The 17697-nt window shown below is 39.6% G+C and overlaps 1 protein-coding gene across 3 annotated transcripts in view; it reads left to right on the forward strand.

The window, feature by feature from the left end:
- The window catches only part of LOC145439842 (uncharacterized), a 138496-nt gene extending 121170 nt beyond the window's left edge, over positions 1-17326 (forward strand). Inside the window, exons 2-12 of one of the 3 annotated variants that reach the window (XM_080317482.1) lie at positions 7793-7987; positions 8244-8372; positions 9860-9925; positions 10001-10066; positions 11539-11661; positions 12871-12969; positions 14130-14246; positions 15995-16149; positions 16764-16905; positions 16973-17155; positions 17227-17326. In XM_080317482.1, the coding sequence (XP_080173608.1) occupies positions 7855-7987; positions 8244-8372; positions 9860-9925; positions 10001-10066; positions 11539-11661; positions 12871-12969; positions 14130-14246; positions 15995-16149; positions 16764-16905; positions 16973-17155; positions 17227-17231 (1218 nt within the window). In that variant the 5' untranslated portion in view covers positions 7793-7854 and the 3' untranslated portion in view covers positions 17232-17326. Of the gene's footprint in view, positions 1-6347; positions 6810-7792; positions 7988-8243; positions 8373-9859; positions 9926-10000; positions 10067-11538; positions 11662-12870; positions 12970-14129; positions 14247-15994; positions 16150-16763; positions 16906-16972; positions 17156-17226 lie in introns of those variants that run through there. The other 2 variants (XM_080317481.1, XM_080317483.1) reach the window with 2 other exon arrangements.
- The last annotated feature ends 371 nt before the right edge of the window (positions 17327-17697 follow it).

Below are 17697 nucleotides of genomic sequence, written 5' to 3' on the forward strand. Positions count from 1 at the left end.
GATTAAATCACTGTATTCGGTGTAGTATGTTTGTATTGTTCGCGATACGTCTCTGTCACTTGTGCGAGTAACCAGTCATTCACTGATTGTACGTTTTACTGATTCTCTATTGTTACATCACAAACACATAAATTGACCACAAACGAAATGATGACAGCCTACGGTGCCGTAGTAGCAGTAGATTAATCTCATAGCAAGATATCCCTGTTTCTTAGGCGGCTCAGTACTTAGATTGCACTATATGCGCATGATCACCTTCAGCAACCCTCTTGTATGATTTGAAATGTGCGAATATAGTTTTGCTCAGTTTATCAGCACAACACAAGCCGAATTGCGATGCAATGAAACAATAGGAAGAAGTCCAAACGACTAGGAAAAGTTTACCAATCAATGAATACATTGAGAAGAGACATACGGAATAAATGAAGTAGAAGAACACGCAGTATAAAAAGCCAGAATCAAAGAAGTTAAAGGAGCATGTTTCTGCACGAGGATGTCAAGACTCCGTATCGTTATTTCTCTCCGCCAATGTTAACACTAGAACTACCGGAACTTCGAACTACCTAGAACTACCTTGTGGCTTTTTTGACGCATGTTGAATTTTCTTCGATTAAATGCATTTACCGGAGCTAAAAATCAGCACAAATCTCAAAAAACGGCACCAGAAACCATTGTTTATTGCGCTCACAGCTACTTGCAATATTTTACATACACCTTAGGTCAACACTTATAGAACAAATCGCCGTTTTTTGGTGTAACATATAAGTGTTGCTCTGGTCCGCTTTTGGTATTTGAGCACGTTCTTTAAAAAATTAGAGTAGGTTCCAGAACCGCTTTAGCCACATCATCATTGTTGGTTATTGCTGACATATCATAAAGCTTATCAGATAAGATTTGCATAATGCAATTTCGCAACTAATCCTCGATTTGCATATTTTTATGGTATCGGCATTTTGGCAAATAGAAGATCATTCACATTCTAAGAAAACATGCATTGACCATCGTCGACTTGTTGGTACCCTTATTGAATACTGCCTTGCAACCTAACCAATAATATCCCCCTGGTTTTGTTTCGTTTTACATTTAACCGTCACTGGTATCTTGTTTGTGTTGTTTCTGAAGGAAACAGTTACCTCCGGTTGGAGTGAACTCAATATATGTGTGTACAACTTCGATCTCTACACTGGCATCTCGCCGTTACGCTTATCAACAAGATGATAGCTTGGAAAAGTGTGGCTACATGAAGCTGCCTGTGTTCCTTCTGGTCCTGGGTAGCTTCAAGCAACTTTTGACATTAGTGTCAACTGGGACTTCGTTTGCTACTCAATGCGTATACAGCCACATTCACGTAACATTGTTTCAAGATGGATTACATCAGACTCTTCACATTACTATGCTTGGCAAATGTATAGATTATAGAAGAGGTGTCCTGTCCTATCCTTGCCTAAATATCAGACGCCCTTGTACAGATACTTGGTAGCAGCAGCGTCCACCATCTGACATTTTACCCCAATTATTTGCTGGCATTTCGACCATGTAATGAACGAAAACAATATTATCTTAATGAGTCCACACCTTTTTTTTACTCCTCATGTCAATAGAAAGCTCATGACTTCCATAAACCTGTTCTTCGAGAGGGCCTGTCTAAACATAATGCACTCATGCCCTCAGTCCTCATATGCATTCAATTCATTAGATTCAGCTCACTCTCCCCCGAAGATCCATCTCGTAGACCGGAGCAAAGGCCCTTTGCCCTTGTACAACCCTAGTATATTAGTATGGACAATACAGATGTCGGCTTGGTCTAATGGTACATTTCAAATGTCATGTCCTGTAACACGCTGAGCTTCAGAAATATAATATTACAGAGCTTTGATGACTCGGAACGAGGAAGATCCAGGGCCTTCTATTACAAGGGATGTTGTTGCTAACACAGTTAGACCAAGTCGATATTAACGAAGTTGTGTTGTTACAAACGGCTTTTCTGCGTTTATCAGATACATAACCACTTTCAAGAATATGAAACTGCGATGCCTGAAGGTAGAAAAACTGTAATGCGTCAAAAAAGCCACTCGGTAGTTCTAGGTAGTTCTGTGTATAACTTTTTTATTTGTACTAGATGAGTGATGAAAATCGTAGGTAAGGTGGCCTACATAAAATAAATAAAAGTCAAGAAGTTTCAGCCGAACAGCGTAAGATTTGACTGAATGCCAGCTCTTTAAAAATGAAAATGCGTCAAAAAAGCCACTTGATCGTTCTAGTGTTAAAACGGGGTCTACTGGTAAATATTATTGATTTGAATAGTACATTCTACTGACCCTCGACAGGTGTAATCGCCAGAAATTAAAAAAGGATTGGAAGGAACATTGTATACCAAGTATTTGTGTGAATACCTCCGTAAGTGGATGAATATGCCGAATTTTGATCGGAATACAGTTGTGCGAAAATCACGAATTGGCCATGCGCTGGTGGCCGGCCATGATGAATTCGTAAGGCCATCTATGAAATTAACCGTGGGGGACATGGGGAAAAGAATTCTGTAGCCAATGAGTGGACACGGATAAGCTGAGACCCTTACTGCGCAACATAAAGATGTTGTCATGCGCATTGCCAGCGAATACTGGGGGGGGGGGGAGTTACTCTGTTGCCTCCTTCGACAATATGCATCACCTGACGGTCTGCAGTTGTGAAACTTGGTTACATTGATCATTCCGGGTACCCGTCGCTTTAACGACTGTTTCTGAACTGATTGGATTCATCTCTTTCGGTACTGGTTGATGTGGGAAAGTTACTTCATTGTCCCCCACATATATGTAACATCCTGCCTGGTCGTCGCTTAAAAGAGCATATATTATACTTATATGGTTACTATAACTATCATAGACATCAGTTTAACATTTAAAAGAAGTTATTGCACGTTGAGGAATAGATCAAACATTTTTTTAAGAAATGTATAATCACATGTGATCTCGGTAACTGTAGAAACATATGCGCTCAGTAATATATGACATACGAAGGATACCTTCAGGAAAGACACAAAGACTTGTCATTCCCGATACAAAACAGCACTAAAGTCGCATCAAAACGAGGAAAAGACAACACTCTCAAGTGTAGCTACTGCTTGCAGCCGTATGCTGTCCTGGGTGGTGGGTATAGATGAATTTACCGATAACCATAACACGGAGTTATGTAATGTATCTAACTAAGAAACACATCTGCTCAAATAAGGATTTTGATGACAGGTGTTCAATTCATACTCCGACCCGCGTAGGAGTGAATTAGCTACAACGAGTGCAATATAGTAAATCACTGTAATTTTAATGCCTCCTTATGTGTAACATATGTTGTATAGTTCAGATTCTGTGACGCATCCATTTAAGCGAGACGGTATGCCCCAAAATGCGACTCATACCATCAGGCACTAAGTATCGTTCATAGTCATTCTTTAAGATTTATCTTCAAACATAGCATTACTGTGGTGTCACTATACGCGACATACAAGATCCTTGTTTCGCTGTTGCAATAAACATAATGACTCAAGCCCTGCTCTGTGATGTAATCGCCTGACTGATGCGAAAAAACAAAGCTCGTCCATTGTCAAAAGAACAAATTGTAATCCTGTTTGTTTGGTTGGTTACGTACTCATGGTGGACTACATTGGTCATTTTAAACCAGGTCTCTCCTTTTGACTAGCCCACTTCCTTTCAACGCCTGGAGTGGGGAGTGGAGAGCCTTACTAATTTCGCGGGCCGCATGTATCGCGAAAACTGTATCACAAGTGACGTGAAAAAACACCCTGGGCACGCAAGAGGTGGTGCAATAAGATGGGAAAACTCGTGATGAGCTCTCTGAAGAAGAGGCTGTCGCTCCCGATCCCATATCAACGTTTTCAGCAAGTATCGCTCAGGTAATTGTAGTGCGGATGAAAACCATAAATAATTGTTACTTTTTCTGACTTGGAATAGTTCGAGTAAAGTTAATAGGAAATTCAAGTGCAGCGGCTCCGTAACTTTTGTCGTTGCGACGCAATTGTAAAAAGCTTGTTTGACTTACGAGGCATCACTTATGTTATCTTTTACAATAACTTTGTCTCGCACCAGCCGTAGTTAAAATTATTGTTTGAACACTATAACTAATACGTAATGAAAAATCAGGTACGATAACAGGTTAAGTGGCAAGCATACAGTGCCTTAACACACCTGAGCCTGCGAAACGCGGGACAAATTGACGCAAAAATGACTTTCTGCTTTTTATCTCTGAACAATCATCGTATTTTCGTATTAACGGTTAGATTAGCACGGAGATAATGGCATAAATACCTAGCGGGGAAGCCTTGGATAGAGTTTTACTAATGAGTTATTTGGTCTGACCCGGCAGAGATTGAAACCATATTCTACCGATCAGGAAGCCGGACTTTCCATCATCACGCTATCTTGTCGTTATTTTGTCAGACTGGTTTCTGGTACACAGCCGAATACCGTTATGGGATGCTTCAGTGTAGGGATGTGCAACGAGCGGCTGCGGGCCTATGAGACACAGCCATTTCGAGGTCCACCCCTTTTGCACCGGGACACGGGAAGACGTGAAGTTTTGGCCAACATACCGCTGGTACAGTGCGGTGTCGCTAGTGGACGAAAACTTTCGATATTGATATGCTCGGTCGTCGAAATGTTCGGCAATCGCCAGAAAGTTTGTTCGGAATGTAGTACATTGAATGCTCTTTTATTCGAAATTTCATGCTGGTGAAGTCATATTTTCTGATATGATTGTTGATATGGAATGTTCTTTCGAATTCCCTTCTAGTTGCTGACGACTACCCCTGACGCGTATCAGCCGAAAATAGTCACGTTTATTTCAATAAGTAAAATACTGTTCAATTCTATCTTGAAGCTCTTCAAATTTTCATATCTTTTGTAAAATTATATCACTTTTGTTTACCAAGTTCGGGTTTGATTAACTCAATCAAGTCCGTTCATCCTGTCTCTTCATTGTATCACAATTTATGCCGCATATTTTCTTTTTCAGTTGATTGTGTTTCAACTGAATCGGTCATTTATCACCAGGTTGATGTATCTCCCACATTATGCCTCCTCCGCTGCCGACTTTATAGCACGGCCCACTTTCATTCTATACTTTTGTAAGACACCGCTTACACGAAAAGGATCCTAGGTTAACCTCCAACAGATGAGTAGACGATGTTAGATCTTTGAAAACGATAAAATATAATATTGTGACTTCATGACGACGCAATCCGTATTGATGGTGATTAGTAACATCACATGCATACGTCAATAATTGGGTGACATCATGGAGGTATTGTCACGTAGCATGGTGGTAATGATAATGATGTAGTCATCGTGATTCCGTTCCATGTGCCAGTTTTTCGTCACTTCATACCTAAAAGACTGTTTTCACAAAAGGCACATTTGTGAATATGGAGCACATTTTTTAATAAAAAATATGCATTGAAGAATCGACACAGCAAGAAGCAATAAGGGTAAATTCAACCTCTTAGGATCAAGTAAGGATATGGTGCATTGGGAAAATTAGCACTTGCTCACCGAGCAAACAGTCGCTCTTATAATTTTCAATAAATGTGAATTGATGGCTCTTAACGTGAACCAAAAGGATCTTCTTATTCAATTTTAACAAATTCTCTTTCTGAACGATATGCACGCTGATATGATAGATAAATATGGAATAGAGTAAAATGTTAGTAAGATATAAAGGATAAGAAATCACGAAAAGCAAGGAATTTCAAAATATTTGTGAATCCTAAAAACCAGCCCTAATGCGCTTACTATTGTAAACGAAAATATGTTATTTTACGCTTGGTAATAATAGTGCCGAAGATGAAACACTGGTTTATTATGCATATTGGTGATGCGGCTGTCTTGCTTAAACTGTAACAGTACAATATTCCTATGAATACACAGACGCACTCATCTAAGCCACGCATAATCACACAAATACCAAGTGCGCGCTGGATGATCAAATTATGCGATGATCATTAAAATAATTAGGTTTAAAATGGGTTGGAATGAATGTAAAATGTTTCACAGTGAGTCTTCGAATTACTGCAAATAAATGTGTGGTATAATGTGATTACTGTATATTGTAAAGATAATATGCATATGCACATGGACTTTCAGGTGACTGTGTCATGCCATCTGCCATCCACTATTCGCTCTCATTGGTCATCTTTGATACGTGGGTGACTTACTCATCACAACATATTAGTTTTATTTCATTGAAATGTAGTCTCCTACTCGGTCGTGAAGACTGTATATATGGGTGATTCGTCGTCAACACCCCTTTGTACGCAAATATGTGTCTTCTGGTGATGATGTAGTTTGGTGTACCGTTAAGACGTAGATTCGTATTAGCTCAATAACTGCATGACATCAGTTGCAGGAGGCATACTTGATGCTAGGCGTTATGGTTAATATTGTCTTCCAGGATATTCAAGATCGACTAACTCTATATGCTTATTTATCACGGGATCTCAATTTTTCACATACTTGATTAAAGATGACCCGCATTGCCACGGTCTTGGAATATAGGAAATAACTTGATATCAACGCAGTTGAGGGTGACAAGCATGGATGTTATTAACCCTATTCGCACTAATTGAGGTAGCTGATTAATCGAAACTGCTGCGCTCCAATGGCTGGTTGACTTTTATAGTCTTTGAATGAACTTTCGTCATTGAAGTGAATGGTGAACTATCGTGTCGATTTAGTTAGATTTCCGAATTAATTACTGGTTGCGTATATAAGGATAAACCTATATTGTCACTGAATGACGAGGTAAAAATTTATTCTGCTTCGATCAGTATCGAGTACCATAACGGTAACCATATACGATCCATCACTACATCACCAATGTATCGCGGGTGCGCTTCGACATCTGTAGGTCGACACCAGCTCACCCCCATAAGTGTTGAAGGCGTATCTAATCTCCTCATCTCCACACGCTCCGCATAAACTAATCATTATAAGCTCGTTTAATGAAAGTCGGTGGTGTTATAACATGGTAGCCTTGGAATACCAATTACAATATCGGCCTGGTGCAACCTTAAGATATCCACCGGAAGACAATTAATGTGACGTTTGTATCTCGAATATAATTCATACGAAAATCAGCTATACTCCAATTTACACAGCCACCCGAATAGCTTATACGTTGACAACGTAATTTTTCTTCGACTTTGTAATAGAAATCGCACTTTTGTGTTGTTGTGGTTGTTGTTGTTTTGGTATTCATGGTGTTTTCGACTTTATGTGTAGTGTCAGGGTGATATTTTTTATTATGATTCGGTATGTGTCGACTTTTAGCACGGTCATTTCTTAACCTTTGTAAGACCCCGCCTACACGGATCTGATAGTGGGAACTAGCATTGATAAATCTACAACGCATAAATAAGTGCAGAACTCAGGCCGCACGAAAAAAACAAACATGAATCCGGCTCCAATCCAGCACCGTCCAAAACTAGAATAAATACTGCCTATATTCCCCCAGGATTTCCACAAATCCAGCACACTATTCCCTAGTACTCCATCCGTATCAGAAAAAGGATGAATCCAGTTCCGATCAGGATCCAGCTAACAAATGTAAAATGATCCAAAGATTATCCAGTAGATTGACTATGCGTGTCCCGCTCTATTAGGTAAACATCTTGAAGTCGGCCTCGGTCAGATTCGAACTCACAAGTCAAAAGCCATCGATGTTGCAGCTGTTGAAAGTACCATTGCGCTATCCCAACACGCACTTTCTTCTCATGAATATTCAGAATTGTACATTGTCCAACAATAACCACAACTATAGGCACGAATCACCAGTTCTGTTATAAAAATGGAGTCTCATCACACCAATGAACACATATATGTGGATGACTATGAAATGGTTTGCCGACGAGATCCCGCTCCGCCAGAAAGGCCACGATCGAATTCTAAAGAAGTTTCGAAAACACTTTCAACTCCGAATGGTGAAGATACGATATCTTTCCACTTTCCTATTTTTTCAGATGCATATATTCATCTGTTTCCATTGTACATAGACTTTATGGGCTTTTAATGTCCATTATTTTAAGTCTATATCATGATGATAATACTGTACCAATTTAATCTTATGTTTCATGTCAGTAACAACGAAATATTAAGTGCAGCAGTTGTGATTGATCTTATAGTAATTAAGAGTTGTCATATTCAACCCTAATGCATAAGGAATACTTTCCATTTAAGAGCCGATCTCTAAGATGAACGGGAAACTGCGGACTATTTTCGTACTATTGGGAGTGTTCTTCGTGGTGACATTGACAGTATTTGGTGTACAATTTCACTGGATATCAAGACTAAACATTCAAAATAATGGTATGCTGGCAACATATTAATCTCTCGCTCTTGATGAACTACAAAATTATGAATATATGCGAAATGTATCGCGTCAAATGAGTCGTAGAATGCTGACTGATTGGGTCTGATGCATGGAAATCGAGCAAAGAAATATTTCTTATCGTTCGGTACCAATTTCGGGTAACAGACCTTAGATAAATACAAAACGTGGTGACTCAAAACTTTTTATTCCCATTCACTATTCCTGAATCGGCTTATGATTAGGACTGAGCAAAATCAAGTACCCGAGTGATTTTATTCTGAACCACGTATTACGCTTCGAGTCGAGTATTCGAGTATCTCTCATTATGACGTCACATCAGAATGTACCATGTCAAAGTTAAAATATGTACATTTTATGCCAGCATAAAGAACATGATGCTTGCTATCCGTCACATTGAAGATACTTTGGTATTTTTTCGACCATACCGATTTCATTGCACTTCTTGACATAGTTGTGGGGTGATCATGACTTCGGAAATGTGTTATCTCCAGTAACGTCCGTAATCAGTAATCCGGCTTCCTCCTAGAGGCTTCCTCAGTGGAAAATAGTATCATCATCCAAACTCTTTCGTAGGCCTTTATCAAGATGTAAACGCATGAAAAAAGCATTATTCCCACTTCAGACATGCCTGGAACAAGATGATTTGTCATACGGAAGTGTCGAAATTTGCCACCGTAAATACTATAAATTCAAAATTAGCCAAAATTTCAATGGAAGATTGCACGGCCTTTACTGGTCGGAATTGACTGAAATTAGGTGTGTAGCGTTTTTTATGCAACCTGACAGTTTTATTAGTGAGCGAGTGAAATTGGGAAAAAAAAGTTATTTTTGAGCAGCCCTACTGCACATCCATGAATCAAATAGGTCGACTTAGTTAAGTCAAATGTAGAAAATATATTCTCTAACTTAAGAGGCTCTTGACCTAATTCGTATAAGATGTTGATGATGTCACAGTTTGGCCACCGAGGAAACGATAAATTATCATTCGGAATTCGGAGTCTGATAAATATTTTTCGAATCCCACCTCTTTCTTTAATATGTTTCGATCGTACCTACAGTATGCATGCTTCTCGTTCGTTTAAATCTAAAATCAAGGCCGCGTATGGTAGGGGTATACACGGTATTCATGAGAGTTCGTAATTTGTAATCATATTCAATTACATTGAGGAAGTAATCGCCCATGTCATGAACAAAACATATACTCCTCTCAAAACATATACACCTCTCAAATTAGATATTTCAATATTCGTTGGTAATATTTATGACATTATTGGATCTCTTGATAGCAAATACAATATGGTCAACTTGGTCATATGCGGGATCGCGTTGGGGTCGCGAATGAGACGTTAGGAGCTTTGATAAAGGTATATTCGAAACGTAATATATAGAATATTGTTCGTGAAATATCAACAGCCCAACATTTTCTCACTGTTTCCCTGATTTCGTCATCTTTGTAATCCAGACCAAAGGGAATTGTTAGTTGACGAGATGCGAACACTCGAGAGAAATCTCATCAACAGTGTAGCAGGTATATATAGTTTATTCTCCTGGATTTTTTCCTCTAGCTGAAGTTTATCACTAACGATATATTCGTCATCAACAGAGCTGAAAAATTTATCCAGGAATGCGATAAAGACATCAGAGCGTAATCTCGTCGGCATGATGGAAGGTAAACATGTATTATATTTCGTTTATACTGGAACATATATCATTCTACGGAATCATCTGTCATTCATCCTGCGGTACATAGTCTTCGTAGGCCGCATGTCTCATATTTTGTTGACGATGACTTTCCTTGCGCCTTCAGATAACTCACGTAACATATATGCATATGTGGGCGGTTTCATTTGTCCCCTGCTGTTCTTGTACGGTTCACAGTGTGCACAACATGTTAAGTTATACTATACTATACTACAATTATAGAATTATTTCACGCGATCTAGTCACTAAAAGGCTCTCCGTCCATACACGACGGACTGGACAGTATTGAGCCCCACATTGCTTGACTTCCTCGCATTATCTTCAATCCGTGAACGGGTCATTCGGCATTATAACTGGTGTTGCAAACTCATAGGCATAAGCACTATGTATATTCAAGATGCGTCTGAGATTGCAAATAATCAGAAATGTGCAGAGGTTTATAGCATGCCTTGAAATCAAAATTAAATTTTTTTGTTGGTCAGTATCCTACTACCTACCTACATTATCGAAAGAAACCAAAATTGCATGTCATACCCAACGGTGCCAAGGAGATGAATAGAGAGCTGCAGGCCTATTTGACGATCTGCTTAAATGTCATAAATCTTATTATCTTTTGATTATCTGGTAGTACTTCGTTTTATTATCAGTGTCGCCATTGTTAGAAACCTCATGCAGTGATTCTGGGTGAACTCATAAAACCGGCATGATGAAGTGGCGGATGTAACCGCCAGAGCAAGGCAAAGCGACAAATTCCCGAAGACAACTGCGATACTTTTTCTTTAAAATGGAGTCCGGTTCCGATCCGACCCGTATTACAAGAAGTGTGCTTTCGACTTCAATCCTGCTTCAGTCAACAATGCTGCCAATATCAACCATCAAGGATCTGGCCAACTCCTGCACACTATATCCCATAAAGTAATCCGGCCACATCCCAAAGGTTACACATCCGGATCCGATCTGGATCCGGCTTTATCAGTAAACGTGCGAATCCCGATCCGGCCAAAAACAAAAAAGACCGGAAGATATCCAGTTCATGAAATATCTGTGCCCAGCTCTGATATATACTGCCTGCATGCTGCTTACCATGGTTATTTCTAGTATTAGTTGCTCCAACAATCAGGTTACGTAGTTTTTCCGGATATCACATGATGGGCAATTATGAAAAATTGATATTTTATCCAAAAGAAATCAATGATTAATATCAACGGCTTTTTTATCTGTATAACAATATTTTAGACATGTTATAAACATGATTTGTTCCCAATGTAGCCCAACATACTAATATTACTTTTTGTTTTTCAAATATGTGCACTCGATTTCAACTGCCCTTATTCAACTGCAAGATTTATATAATTCTGAGATCGATTGAAAACAATTTCAACGATACTGTGACTTTGAAAGATCACTAACAGAGTGAATGAGTTTATCAACTTTTTAAAGGCTCCAGAACCTGTTCCGAATTACGAGACAGCCACGGTGTTTCAGAAACAGGGCACTACTGGACAAGGAATCCTTTCTCGGGCAATGGAAGATATATTTACTGCAACTTTCAAGTTTACCCAGGTTCATCATTTCTATTTCGAAAGATGTAGCATCTTAATGAGAAGCCAATGCGTTTCATAGTTCTTATATGGAAACACATAGTTCACGCAGTATCACTCGAATCAATATTAACCGTTTCAGTGAGCTTTGTGGCGTCACGTTGGGACCAAAATTATATTCGTACTGGCCAAATCTTTGAAAAATTCGAGATATAGGTTATGTGTATTCATTAGTCGAAATGGTTATAAAGGAATGAAAAACATATCGTTTACTTGCTGGGAACTTTATGGTTTATGCCGCCTAGTATACGTAGGCCTGCTCATTCATTTATACTTGAATATAATAATAGCGGCCAGCAAGCTTTGGCATTGTGCGATAATCTATTTAGCTAAAGTCGAATATGCTGCGATAGGCCTTGAAAATTTTGCCTTTGGGTACTTTGATTTTGTTTTACGAATCACGCGCTGCTGAACGACACCATCGATGTCGATTGCACGATGAGGTCTATACTTCACTTAGAACACTGCACATCTTGTTTGTTTTGTCTCCCGACTTATTTATATCATGTACAGTGGAGAGCGTCCCCGCAATCAGTGAAAAGCATCTACCGATTTCAGAAAAAAAGAAGGAATTCAGTTTACTTTCTTCTGCACCATCGCGGTATTTGAGTTGCAGAGGATCCGTTAAAGTTATAGTATTTACACGGCTTATTGAGAGAGCCACTAAATAGGCTACCCGTATTTGTGAACAACGCGGCACACGTCCTATACCGATAAAAATTTGCACGCTCTGTCAGTATGCTATCTCCTCGGTTAGGCGTCTTCTATATTCTCTTTCTGGTATATTGCAATTGGAGTAGGGAGTGCGGCTGAACTATAAACCGAATAGAAGATATAAACAGCGCCAATGCGGACTATCTTCAACTTCACACTTAAGCAACACGCTGTCCCGTGTTTGCATGCATCACTCTTAATACTGCTCGAATGCATTTTATCGGAGCTGAGGTTCCAGCTCTTAACAGCAATACGAAAAGCAGATGAATACCTGTTTCCAAATTGACGTACAATCGCATGATCCCGCGTTCAACTTATTTGTCGAATATGCCCACATTTCGGATTGGATTATCTCAACTTTCGGGATTAGCTAGGCCCTACTCTAAAATAAATATAAATTCACTTGTTCGAGTTAAGTGATGTTGTGAGTCCATAATAGTGACCATAATATATTCAGACATCGCCACATGCTCAGAACTATCGTCTAAATACAACGAGTCCGAATACGGTTACTATCTTCTTGGCAGAGCAACTGATGGATTTCAGTATTGCCCAGGTATGTATACCCGCGCTTAAAAATATATATTGATGATATCACCAGTTACATACGTCGGCCAGTAGCGTATATGTCTTCAATATCACAATGCCAGGAATAATGATATCAATCTGTACTCCAGAATAACTGAGAATGGACACGTTCACAGTGTTATGTTCTATGTCTTCTACACATATACAGGGCACGGGCACTAATACAAAACGGCACAAAACATTCGCTTACGGCCCAGGGGCGGCCAACCGAAAATTTGATTAGCCAGACCGGAAAATTTGGGATGTTGATGATTAAAATATCAGTTCCGACTCATTGACGTAGCCATGGGCTAGCCACGTAATATTCTGTGGTAGATTTATTTGACTTGATATTTTTCTTAGCAGTTCGCGCGATTTATTGTCACTCAATTTCTTGCTTTTAGTAGCACCTCCTGAAAGTATAAAACCGCCCAATTTACTCAATTGAGTCTGAGCATATATTCGCATTTATGAGAGATGTCAGATGTGTCGTCCAACATCCGACTTCGCGGCGGCACTCGCTGAGAAACGGACGCCGATCAAACCTTTACGCAAAATGATGGACATATATTCGCCAAAAACTTAGATATTTTTAGGTCCAAGCGCCGAATAGTCATGCCCTTGCCAAATGAGCCCAGCGGTCTACTGAGGCGACCCGCAATATATGCATGTGACATAATTATTGGCCGAATTTATTCAATAACTTTGAAAAAATTTTGCACTTCGTGCGGTTGCGTTATGAGTGCACTATGCCTACTGACTTTTCATGACATAATTGATATCGATTTTAATGTGTAGTAATATAAGTCATGTTTTCATCGTTATCTAATCCGGTTCGCTGCTATCCAACGACTAAAAAATGTCATCAACATTCAAGTGACCCGCGCAATGGTTCGCAAATCTCATGTGACCCTTTGGCTGAAAAGGATGGCCGGCCTTAGCTTAGGAAAACAGTATAAATACGTAGGGCGCACGTTTTCTCGTTGTGTGGAACATCTTATCGAATCGGATATGGGTCGGTTTAATTTAACTTATGTTACATTGTAAATTTTGATCATTTCGCACCGCATATAGTATCGTAGTTTCTTGATGAGTACGTTGTCATTTTACCGCATCGCGACGTAGTATCAAATAGATTCATTATCTTAGATGTTCATACTTGTTATCATCTCGTCCTACGAGATGGTATCACGGAATCAGGGATCTACCAAGTTGGCTCCCCTGGAGACCAGTACGACGTGTATTGCAACCTGTTTGGAGGCTCTGGTAAGTACCGATCACATTCTTACGCTACCTACAAAATTCCAATGTAATTTATACAATTCAATGGTATAGGAGTGCTCGATAAAACACAGAGGAAGAGTACTATGAACCTATTTAGGCCTGTTTCGGTGATAAAATAGACTGAAGCATTTGATATCCTCTGGAGCAGTGGCCCTTTACTCCCAGTCCTGGGACCGTTAGTCAGCTGCAGTGGTCGTGCTAAAAAAGACTAATTTGGTGCGGAACTGCTTGGAAGCTTTGATTCATAATCCAACGAATGTTTGCCAATACTGCAAGTGCTATCAAGTGGCATGTGCGCTTACAAATGTCGAAAAATCTCGTAAAATTCGTGAGGAGTTCTCACTTCTGACTGATCCAGGTTTTTGTTGGTGGATTGGCTCCAGCTGATCCATTGGCCACGTATAGGATACCATACTGCCTTGAAATATTCACAATAAAGAAACAGAATGAAATGAGTCATCCTCAAGTTAACTTAATTTCCTCTATTTCTCAAAGGGTTACCATAGTTTGGAGTCGGGAAAGGAGGACACTTTTTCAAAATCAGAATACCGGTGGAAAATCCGGAAAAAGTGGTGAATTTCTACCACTTCGTAGTCGGTTGACTTGAATAAAAGGTCAACTTTCTCGTTCGGTGCCCAAAATACAGTTTTTTCCTTCACATTGTCAGGTGGTTGACTAAAAAAAAATAAAGTCAACTTTCGTTGAGCTCCCGAAATATCCACCGGAGCGTCACTTCGGTGCTGATTTACGGCATCTCAGCCCAATTTTGCTATAAATTGGACCAAAATTCCGAAAAAAAAGAGGACAAAATCTCAAAAAGGAGTACATTTAGGCGTCCTCGGAGGACATTTTCAAAAACCCGGAGAAAGAGGACAAATCCTCCTGAAGGAGGACGTATGGTAACCCTAATTTCGCACGATACAGTATTTACAATATTTAGTGTGCAATAAATAGCTTATATCGGTGGATTTTCGCTGTTTCGACATGGCGGCACAATGAGAAACTAAAATTAGTTCGCGGCACTCTAGTCCGTCGAACGCACTGAATGCGAAATATCATCTCCTTCCATTTCAGATTCTTATGATGGTAGGGCGGTACTCACTTTCTGGGCTGCTTTGAAGGGACATTGTGTTCTGAATAAGACGTTGTCTCAAATTAGGGTGGAAAGTGGGAAAATTATTTTGGTAGCGGCCATTTTTCTCAGAACTGCAGCTAAAAGATTTTCACGATTTACACTCCAGCTATCTCTGTGGTATCGAGCTGCTCTCACTTCTCTACCTGCTAAATTTCTGCTACGAATTGTGTAATGAACCTTTCGTGAAAATAGCTTCTGCCAAAACTTTTTCCCACTTTAAAATTCAATTTTACATCACATCAAATTTAGACAACGTTAATCCTTTATTACCACGGCCACGTTGCCGGTGATGACGTTTTTTGGTCACCAGATTCGCAAATACCACTACGACAGCAATCCCTTTACACCCTTTTCTCGCGGTAACCATATGCTGTCTAATCGTCAGCCCAGAGAGAAGTAGCATCCTAGTTGAGAACCCCAAGGCTACATACTGGCATTACTATCGTCCCTCGGTTCATTTCCACGTCCCCCTACTGTGGGCGTATCCACTTCAAAACTTTTTGAGATTATTCGGATATTCAATTGCAAAATTTAGCAATCGTTGTTGGAGAAATATCTCTTCACCAGGTCGTTAAATATTTAATTTTCTCCTCAGCTGTCACTGAAATCTGGCACGACTCGATGAACGAAATAAAAGCAACTGACTGTGAAGATCCCGACTGTTATTCACACATACCAAAGTATTCAATCAGTGCGGACAAGATTTTGAAAATTATAAATGGTTCCAAGCAATGTCGGCAATATATAAAGGTAAGGACAATGCAACGTGGAATACTATGATTTGCCCTAATTTACTCAGCCCGTCTAATGAGTAACAGAAATTGAGATTTGAAGAGTGACATATTTCAAAATGCTGTGGTGATCGTTCAAGTGGAAAATCATTCATGTTACAGAAACAAATTGTTTTGAGTGACGCATTAAACTGAACGTTCTCATGGTTTGAGTGATTGAAAACAGGTTGATCTCAGAGTCACAGTGGTACGTTACATTTTATTCAATCGGTTGCAACTTAATCCTAACCTAATCCATTCTCTGTCCTCAACCGGTACACCTATAGCATTGACATTCACATTTGACAGTCCGATAAACATGAACCTTATTGAACTTGAACTTATTGTCACGCAGATTATCAATATCGGCATTTTCACGTTAATAAACTGTCGCTAAAATATAATGTTCCCACATTAACTTGAATTTTATGTCATTCAAATAACCCTATTCGATAGGCATTATCACACGAACGAGTTGATAAAGATTTTATGGTACCACTTGATCTAACTTCGGGAGTCCATATTTGTAATTGATTCACTTCCAACCATTGCTGCTAATTGATATACTGGATCAATAGTTAATTGTATATCTAGTTCAGATGCATTGGCGCAATGTTGATGAGCCAGCATTCCGGTGTCCGCTACGGATCCTGGTCATCAAGAAATGGAGAGTTGATGACGTACTGGGGAGGGGTGCCGTCACAGAGACCTGGATTTTGCGCATGCGGTGAGAGAGGTTCGTTGAGCGAAGGAATGCAGATTATTTTATTGTCTTCGGAATGGCACATACAAGCTTATTGCAGGCTCGTGCTTCGACAAAAATCAAAGATGCAACTGCGATAACAATGGTCCAACGATGACACAAGACGAGGGATATCTAACGGATAAGTCGAAACTTCCTGTATCTAGAATGGGATTCGGCGATATGGGGCATTCGACGGAGAGCGGCTGGCACACGCTGGGGAAATTGGAATGCAGCGGTGCAGGTACTGAATGATCTATAATTTTATATCTCGAATGATGCAATAGATCTTATTGGACTTCACTTTCATTCCAGCATAGATGAACAGTTGGAGGATACGCAACTATACGATAAGTTATATGGATATACTCTATTATATATTGCGTAATATGAAATATACACCGTTAACAGTCTGGTCGTGTGTACAGTATACTGGGAAGTGAATATATAGTCGACAAATCGGGTATGCCAATACGGACTTGAGCTGATGTGATTGGTATGTTTCCAAGGGTGCACAAAATATGTCGGCGTAACAGATTATTATTAATTCTAACACTTATGCAGCATTATCATAGTGGTAGCTGCAGCATTTATGGATATTGCTCAATGTTACTTCAGCAATGGGTTCAGGTTACCCTTAAATTCCCATTATCGCATTATTCAGCAGCCAAATTACAGATTGAATTACAGGTTGCCGTAAGCCGTAAGCTAGAATGCGAACATTCAAAACTTTACAATTGGTATCGGTAATAATGACGTCACACGATGTAAAATGCAAATTTCAAA

The sequence above is a fragment of the Botryllus schlosseri genome, chromosome 5 (genome assembly GCF_051294905.1).
Source record: "Botryllus schlosseri isolate E-star chromosome 5, Bs_hap1, whole genome shotgun sequence".
Taxonomy (NCBI): Eukaryota; Metazoa; Chordata; class Ascidiacea; order Stolidobranchia; family Styelidae; genus Botryllus; species Botryllus schlosseri.